The 9,112-nt window shown below is 49.0% G+C and overlaps 1 protein-coding gene across 1 annotated transcript in view; it reads left to right on the top strand.

Moving 5' to 3' along the window:
- Nucleotides 1–1,502: 1,502 nt before the first annotated feature.
- The window catches only part of Cacng1 (calcium voltage-gated channel auxiliary subunit gamma 1), a 12,916-nt gene continuing 5,306 nt past the window's right edge, over nucleotides 1,503–9,112 (top strand). Inside the window, exon 1 of the mRNA XM_006970477.4 lies at nucleotides 1,503–1,878. Coding sequence (XP_006970539.1) covers nucleotides 1,644–1,878 — 235 coding nt within the window. The 5' untranslated portion in view covers nucleotides 1,503–1,643. The remainder of the gene's footprint in view (nucleotides 1,879–9,112) is intronic.

The raw sequence follows: 9,112 nt of genomic DNA, 5'->3' as shown, positions 1-9,112 counted from the left end.
TCGGGAGCCGGGCTAGGAAACATGTGACCCTCAGACAGGGTTCCCAAACTTTCCCAAGTCCCCCCTCTATCTGCATCCTGTTTCCTGTCGTTCACCTGTGCATCTACCTCCTTCTCTTTGTGTTTGAAGGTGAAATGGCCTAGAGATATATCCCGGTTGGTAGAGTGCTTGCCTGGCATGCACAAGGCCCTGGCTTGAGCACCGATACCACAGAAATTGGGCAAGGTGGCACAGGCCAGTAACCCCAGCGCTTGGGAGGCAGAGACAAAGAGGGGAAGAATTTCGAGGACTCCTTGGCTACTGGGCAAGTTTGAGGCCAGCTTGGGCTACATGAGACAGTGTCAAGAAAGAAAAGGGGTGAGGGGGAACATAATAGAAAATCTTTATTTCCTGCCTCTGGAAAGGAGCAAAACTAAAAACAGTGCAAAGAAACGGCTTCCGTCCAGCTGGTGGCCTGGTCGCCCTCCAGGCTGCCCCGCGTGCTGCAGACCTGTATGCAAACAGCTAAAAGGTGCCAGGACTCCTCGGCCCATGCACAGCTGCTCTTCTGGCCCCAGTTGCAAGGGTAGACGACACCAGAAAAAGAAGTAACTTCCCAAGCCGGGCTCTGCTCTACGAACCAGTCCGAAGTGGCTGGGGGGATGGGAGGGTAGATAGGTAGGACTTGCCACTAAAGTGCTTGCTTGGGAGGTGGGTGGGCTCTGTGGGAGTTCCCTCTGGTGTCCTCCGACAGCTTCCTGAGTTCTTCACATCTACTGCTGTTGGTGGCTGCCCTATCCGTGTGAGACAGGAAAGTTGTGAGGCCAGTGACTTGTGAGGTCCCCTGCCCTTACCTGGTAATGCCTTCTGGTCTTGAGCACTCATTACATCTAGTGAGCCTGTTGCCCACTGTGCGCACTCTCTCTCTCTGTCTCTCTGTCTCTCTGTCTCTCTGCCTCTCTCTGTCTCTCTCTCTCTCTGTCTCTCTCTCCCCCCCCCCCGTGTCTGTGTGTCTGTCTGTCTCTCTCACATACACACAAGTAGATGAATTTCTAAACAGTCTTATTAAATAAAAAAAAAAAAAAACACGGAGCCAGATATAGGGGTGAAAACCTGAGAGATCAGGAAATAGGGAAAGTCACAGCTAACCTCACCTCACCAACTCTGCAGCTTCCATTGCCTGACTTCTATATAGTGGCTGGCTTTTTCCTCTGATCTCTAGGCAAATTTTATTGGGAGACACAGTATATTGGGGGGACACAATATATCAGCACACACACACACACACACACACACACACACACACACACCTACTCCATAGACCTCTCAAGCCACTGTCTAGAGCTTTCTCTCTCCTTCACCCTGGGGGGTATTTCTAGCCCCCAGATGGGAGAAAAGCCCTGAAACCTGAGCAGAAGGCATCCTCGGTGACACGCCTAGACACAAGCATTAATAGAAGCCTCCCTCAGGCCCAGGACACGTCTGGGCAGCTGCTCCAACTGCCCAGTGTTCCTCAGTCCCAAGGCCAGCCCACTCTGGCTCAGCCAGGCACACTAAACTTAGCTTCCACTCCCAACTCCATAGCCACCATCTAGCCGGCGGTCATTTATCCCTGGGAGACACCGCTGTCCCCTGCCCAGAGCACCCACACCTCAGCGACCACCATGTCACAGACGGAAACACTGAAGGTTCGTGTGACCCTCTTCTTCATCCTGGTGGGGGGAGTGCTGGCCATGGTGGCCGTGGTCACCGACCACTGGGCCTTGCTGAGCCCACACCTGGAGCACCATAACGAAACGTGTGAAGCAGCCCACTTCGGCCTCTGGAGAATCTGCACCACGCGCGTTGCTGTGCGTGGCCAAGAAGACAAGAACTGCGAGCACGTCACGCTCTCGGGGGGTAAGGTGCCCATTCTCTCTACCTCTTTGCATTTCTTGTCCTTCCAAGACCCCAAGAGAAGGGGGCCAGCCTGTGCGAACAGGGTTGTTGCCTGGGGTAGTGTTGACGGCCAGAGCCGAGGTGGAACATGACGGTGTTTGTCTCCAGCGTCTGAGGTTCTTCACCCAGTGCAGGTTGCTAGAGTTAAGAGATTCCCCAAACCGCTGCTTCCCAAAACTTCTGGCCCCAGCAGCAGGTCCTCTGGGGTGATACTCAGTGGCATCTCAGCTCCATTCTCTCCCTGCACAGACAAGCTGGTGACCCTAAGATCTCAGGCTAGAGGAACCTATGGGGCAGGCTGGCTCCTAGTCAAAAGTATATGACTACCCCCTCATTTGTCCAGCCCTGCAAAAAGGAAACACCAGGTTCCTTGTTCTTAAATACTGAGAACTTCAAGTTGGTAATGGCGAGCATGAAATCAAGCATGGGGTACTTAGCAGTCAGGGCGGTGGAGGGGACTGCCACATGGCTCTGAAGCAGAGGTGCTGTGGATGCCTGGTTGGGGCCTGTGGTCCTACTCTGTGTTCTCCCTTAGTTCACATCACTCAGCTCCTCAGTGTTTCCTTCTGTAAGGATGGAACGGTATCCTTCCTCCATTCTCTACCTATACCTTGCGAGCAAGTTCCTTGCCTAGGAGCTCAGGCATTCGTGTAATGTGTTTCTATCCAGCCAGTGTAGAGCCCCTGAGATTTAGGGCGAGCAAAGGATGTGTGGTGGGAAAGAGCATGCTAGGGAGAAGAGAGGCCCAGGCTGTAGCCACTGTTACCCATTGTCCTCTTAAAGGACTTTTTCTTGTCGAGACAGTCTTGAGCTAGCTATCTAGTCAGTTTATGCCATGCTGGGGATGAAACCCAGAGCTTTGTGAATGCTAGGCAAGGACTCTACCACCTGAGCTACACCCTTAGCCCTGTGAAGGACTAGTCAGAGAGGACAAGGCCCATCTCAGCCTCAACATTGCCCTGTACAGAAGAGTCACTTCCAAAGCTCGCAATGTCTCTAAGGCCCCAGTGGACCACAGCATGTGTGGCTCCCACCCTGATGTTCAGAATGATTCCTTCCACGTCCTGCCTGACCCTTGCCATTCGAGCCGTCAATCCTGGGTCTCAAAGACCCAGCAGTCTGCATGTGGAGCGAAGAGCCTGCCCTCCCTCGCTTCCCCCTCCTCTTCCTCAGCCCTTGCTTCAGGAAATCCAGGCGTCACTCATCACTGCGGGGGAACCAGAGAGTTGAAACCACTCAGCTATCTTGGAAACACAGCGTCTCAGGGTGGAGGGCTTTGATGGGCATGAGCATGTGCTTGAAGGCTATCACATAGCCAGATGCCCACACCCCTTGGCCACTCTACACACTCGTAAACAGATGCATCATCCAGCCAACTCCCTGGGCAGGGCAGGGCAAAGCAGGGTGAGGCAGCTTCTCCAGGGACCATACGTGAGGAGGGACGTTATGGCTCTGTCCACCTGTCCTTAGAGCCTCTGCCTTTTAAAGTCAGAGCAGATGAGCCATGTCTACGCAGAAAGAGACGGGCTGACGAGAACAGAAGCCTCAGGGGACCGACAGGCAAGGCTTGGCCTGCAGCCCAAGCAGAGTCTGTTTGTCTGCCTCCTCGCCCTCATCAGCTGTGAATCATACGGCCCACACTTGCGACACTGAACCTAACCTTCCCCAGTTGTCTTTCCAAAGCCTGTCCCTGCATTCCTTCCCCATCTCCCTTTTCCGTGCTCCCTAGGAGCACCTGTCTTTTCTGAGAGAGAGTTCATACAGAGAGCTCTCATTTATCAACGATAATAACAGCATGCCCATGTAGGGCTCTGTGCTATAAGAGCTTTGTGTATATTAACTTTGGATGATACCAAGAAAAAAATGGGGGTGGGGTGGGGACTGGAGAGATGGCTCAGTGGTTAAGAGCACTGACTGCTCATCCAGAGGACCCAGGTTCAATTCCAGCACCCACATAGCAGCTCACAATTGTCTATAACTCCAGTTTCCAGGGGACCCATGGCAGAACACCAGTGCACATAAAATAAAAGTAAATTAAAAAGGAAGAAAAGCAAGAGATAAAAGGTATTAAAAAGAAGTCAAAGTATTAAAAAAAAAAAAAGACTGAGGAAGAAATAACCCCTCCCCCACTGGGTCTTCTCCCTTGCTGACAGCAATGAGAATGCTGGGAAGTGGGAAGAGTCTTTATTTTTCAGAATTCCGGAAATTAACCTAAATCTTACAGCAACCTGGCAAGCCTTTATTCAAGAAAAGCAAGAGACTTGGGAGAAACAGTGAATTTTACTTATTTATTTATTTATTTATTTGGTTTGTTTGTTTAGTTGGTTTTTTTCAAGATAGGGTTTCTCTATGTATCCCTGGCTGTCCTGGAACTTGTCCTGGAGACCAGGCTGGCCTCAAACTCAGAGATCCACCTGCCTTCCCTTCCTGAGAGCTAAAGGTGTGCTTTAGGGACTAAAGGTATGCACCCCACTGACCATGGAAGCAGTGAGTTTTAGGGGGCTTTGATTTCCTCCTTTCTGCTGTGTCCCTGAAAACGACTACCTCGGTAAAACAAAGCAAAATGCAGAACTGTCTGGCTGACACTAGAGGAGACAGAACAGGGTAGGATCTCTTGCAGAGTCCCTCTCCTGCCATTATCTGAATTTTTTTTTTTTTATCATTTTGCAAAAGTCCTCAATTGCAAAGCTGTGACTGGGGGATGAATTGGTCCATGCATGTTAGGACATCTCTGTTAACTGATGGTCAAACTAATAGAACAGAGGCTTCATGCTCAAGAATATAGATGTCACAATATTAGCCCAGACACAGCAACAGGAGCAAGCCTCAAGAAGGAGAACCAGGCTTCCCAAGTTGCCACATTGTGTGTATGTTTAAAAAATACAAGCCATTAAGAAAGGTGTGGGTGCACACCTTTGTGCCCACATTGGGAAGACAGAGGCAGGTGGATACCTGCATCTTTGAGGCCAGCCTGATCTTCATAAGGAGTTTCAAAGCAGTCAAGGCTGCATAGTGAGACCCTGTCTCAAAAGTAAGCAGACAGAAAGAAACAAAACAGAAAACAAGCGATGATGAGAACTAAGATGACATGAATAAGATATGAAGAGGAGAAGCAGAGACTAGAGTAGCTGGAACGGGCCCTTGGGATATCTAGATGCAGACAAAGACTTGATTACATTTGTTTGTTTGTCTCGGGAGGCGTGTCAGAGGATGACTTGAGGGAGTCAGTTCTCTCCCTCCACCACATGGGTTCTGGAGACCACACTCAGGTCATCAGGTTGCTGGCCAGGACCTGCTGAGCCATCTCACCAGCCCCAGCTAGACAAAGACTTTAAATCCATGGTTTTGAATATATTCTGAATACCAAAAGAAACCATATCTAAATAACGAAAGAGGAGGATGAGGAGGCCTTGTGAAACAGATACCAATCAAGAGGCAGAAATTAGTTTTAAAACATCAAATAGAAATCCTTCTGAAAAGGGCAATAATTAAAGTGGAAAGTTCACTAGAGGGACTCAAAGGCCGGTCTGAGCAGGCAAATGAGAAATTCTATGAACTTTTACAAAATGCCCCTTGAGATTCTCCAGGCAGAGTAACAGGCAGGAGAAAAAGGGCAATGGCTCAGATACGTGTGGGACCCCATCATATCCATCATGGGAGTCTCTGGAAGAACAGAGAGAGAGAGGGGAAAAAAACGATTTGGGAAGGAAAATGGCTAAAAGCTTCCCACACTGGATGAAAAACATGAATATGCAAATCCATGAAGTTCAGTGAATTCTAGGTAGTATAAACTTGAAGAAATCCACACCTGCAAGGTTGGTATGTAGCATGCCGATGAAAGATACATTGCTTTATTGCTCTCTGCTCTTGACTATGGATGTGACCAGCTGTTTCAAATCCCTGCTTTTCCAGATTCCCTACTGTAAACCTGGAACTGTGAGCCAAATCAATTATCATAGCAACAGAAAATGGAATTAAGATTAGGAACTGTCTCAGGTTGCTTCTCTGATGCTATGATAAAACACTGACCAAAAACAACTCGGGGAGGAAAAGGTTTATTTCAGCTTCCGGTTACCGTCTCTCGTAGAAGGAAGCCAGGGCTGGAACTCAAGGGCTGAAACGGAGGCCGTGGAAGAAGGGAGCGCTGCTCACCGGCTCTCTCAGCCTCTTTCTCATACAACCCAAGACCACAGGCCCCGGGTGGTCCCACTCCCAGTAGACTGTGCCTGCCACATCCAACATTAATCAGGAAAAATCTCCTGGAGCCAGAGAAATGCTTCTGTGGTCAAGAGCACTGACTGCTCTTGCAGAGGACCTAAGTTTGGTTTCCAACATTCACATGGTGGCTCCCAACTGTCTTGAACTACAGTGCCAGAGGCTCCGATGCTCTCTCCTGACCTCTTCTGGTCATGTACATTGCATGTACATAGCACACATCCATGTACTCATGCACACATCCATACACATAAAATAAATATTTTGAAAGAAGATGCCCCCACAGACATGTGCACAGGCCCATCTGATGGAAGCAATTTCTCAGTCAAGATTCCCCCTTCCAGGTGACCCTAGCTTGCATCAAGTTGGGAAAAACTGACTAGCACAACCACTTATCACATGCACAAGACTCCTTTTATTATTATTTTGTGTATATCGGTGTTTTATCTGCATGTATGTCTGTGTGATGGTGTCAGATCTTGGAGTTACAGACAGTTGTGAGTTGCCATGTGGGTGCTGGGAATTGAACCCAGGTCCTCTGGAAGAGCAGCCAGCGCTCTTAACCGCAGAGCCACCTCTCCAGACCCTCATGAGATTCTTAATAAGATAAACAGATGATTTTCTTCCCCCAGACACCACAGAAGCCTGAAAATAATGGGAAGCCACACATATGCAGCTGTATACTACACATCGATATTTTGGTCATCGGTGGGCCAGATGTAAAAGAATGGCCTCATGGAGTTATCTCACCTGGTGATGGTCACTGACATCAGTTTGTGTATGTACACTCCATAATGCTTACACAACGACAAAATTGTCTAATGATGCCTTGTTCAGAATCATCCACACTGCTAAGTAATTACACAATTACACCAACTCATCTAACCTCCCAAAAACCTCCAGGAGACCCATCATCATTCCATGTCACAGATAGGGAAAATGAAGACATGGATAATTTGAGTGTGGCTATGTGATTAACGAGCAGGAATTTGTCCCTAGACATTTGCCTGCTGTGTCCACTTTCTTAGTTAATGCGTCTTAGAAGTTTTTGTTCTACAGATGGTTTTCATTTGACAAGGAAGAACACTGAAGGTGAACACAGCCTTCCCCAGGCTAACTCCCTAACCAGGAGAGGTTCAACACCCAGGTCTTAAATCCCTAGCCTCCTTGCTTTCCAGAACCATCCCATGACTTCCAGTGTTCATACACAGCTCCTAAAACCTTGTGACTCAAGAGGCCACAAGGAGCCCCACATATGACATGACATGATCAGAGGCAGCCAGACCGAGAGCTGAGACAGGCAGGGTGTATCATTCTGCCGTGGTGTGTTGGAGGCTCCTCACAGGATGGACAGGGCAGGATGCCTCGTGTGAGTTTTCCACTGTCCACAAAGAGCCATAGAAATTCTGCTCTGCACAAAATCAACACCAATGCCTCTTGAGTGGGAGGAGAGGCTTCCCCAGTTTATAGGGGAGACCATGTGTCATCCAGGAAGCCCCAGAAGGACCATTCCATGCCCTTGTTTCTTTCAGGTTCTGCCTCTCTAGGGCAACTCTGGCATCCCATTTCTCTACACACACATCTCTCCTCAGTACAAGGATTGTGGGTGTAAGAAGAACATGACATCATTGAGCTTGGGGATCTCCAGGGCTCCCTCCCCTACCCACATGAACTCATGCCGAGGCTGGCTGCCTTATCCACAGAACTCACGCAGAGGCTCCCTCCTCTACCCACATGAACTTGTGTTGGGTGGGGGCTGAAGCTTTAACTAGACTTCCCCATGGAAGAACAGCACTCTGGGGATACCCCTAGCTCATCTTAGGAATTCTTCAGTGATGATTGGGAGAGCATTCATCTTTATAAGCTTGCTGAAAGCGACGTGGCCATCATAGGTGAGACTGTCTCCATAGCTCTAAGCCACTAGTTCCTGGGGATTTACACGATCCAGTTATTTTAAATATATTAAATCTGCACCACGAGGTGATAACTCAGTGATAACTCAGAGCTATCCCCTGTTAAAGGTCACCTTGGGGTTTCGTATGCCTGCTACTCTGGTTCTTTGAAATTGCCACCCTGGATTCTGCACAGCCGGTGACTGAACCACACTATGGTAGCCAGCCACCCCTGCCCCAGTTCCCAGGCAAGCCTGAGCTGAGTTCACTGTTTTTTGTTTTGTTTTTTGAGACAGGGTTTCACTATGTAGCCTTGACTGGCCTGAAACTTACTGTGTAGACAAGGCTGGCCAGGAACTCACAGAAATCTGCCTGCCTCTGCTTCCCTCGTGCCAAGATTAAAGGTGTGCGCCACCACACCTGGCTGTGTATATTTTTAACGAATAGCCCAGTTCACATCTTTATACCATTGAGTTTTGTAGAAAGAGAAATCTTAGAATCATTATAAGCCAGTTTCACAGACAAAAGAGATGGCAATAACCTCAGAGATGCTAATCATGGTCCTGGATCCTCTTGGTCCTGGGATCTCTGCTTGATCTAAATCACTGTCTGTGTCTGCACAGTGAGGGGACAGGGGCCATCAAGGCAGAGCTTGAGCCCCCAAATCTACGCAAGGGTGTTTGTTATGTCTGGTATTAGAGACGGGAAATGACTGTAATAATCAGAAGCAGAAGGGCTCAGAATCTGTGCCATACACAAGATTGTGCCTATCCCTCTGAGGCTTCCAGTAATCCTAATGTCCCCTATCCCATCACCCACATTTGAGAGCATTTAACGAAGGAGGAGGAGGAGAAGGAGACATTATGTATACTACCCAAGGAAAAGAGTCCCCCCAGTGACACCTGCCTGGTCCCTGCAGGCCTTCAGCTCATCCCAGTGCACCTGGGCTCAAACTTCTTTGCCCTGATCTCCAGAATGTCTGTCTGCACATTGCTGTCCACCCTGAGTGGAACCCAGCATTTATTTGGTGGCAGCTGACTCCCCAACATGCTACGCAAGAGTCGCCTCTGCAACCCCGAAGGGTCAAG

This window comes from Peromyscus maniculatus, chromosome 8 (assembly GCF_049852395.1).
Source record: "Peromyscus maniculatus bairdii isolate BWxNUB_F1_BW_parent chromosome 8, HU_Pman_BW_mat_3.1, whole genome shotgun sequence".
Taxonomy (NCBI): domain Eukaryota; kingdom Metazoa; phylum Chordata; class Mammalia; order Rodentia; family Cricetidae; genus Peromyscus; species Peromyscus maniculatus.
The sequence above is the reverse complement of the archived record's forward strand: the minus strand, read 5'-3'. Positions and strand labels throughout refer to the sequence as shown.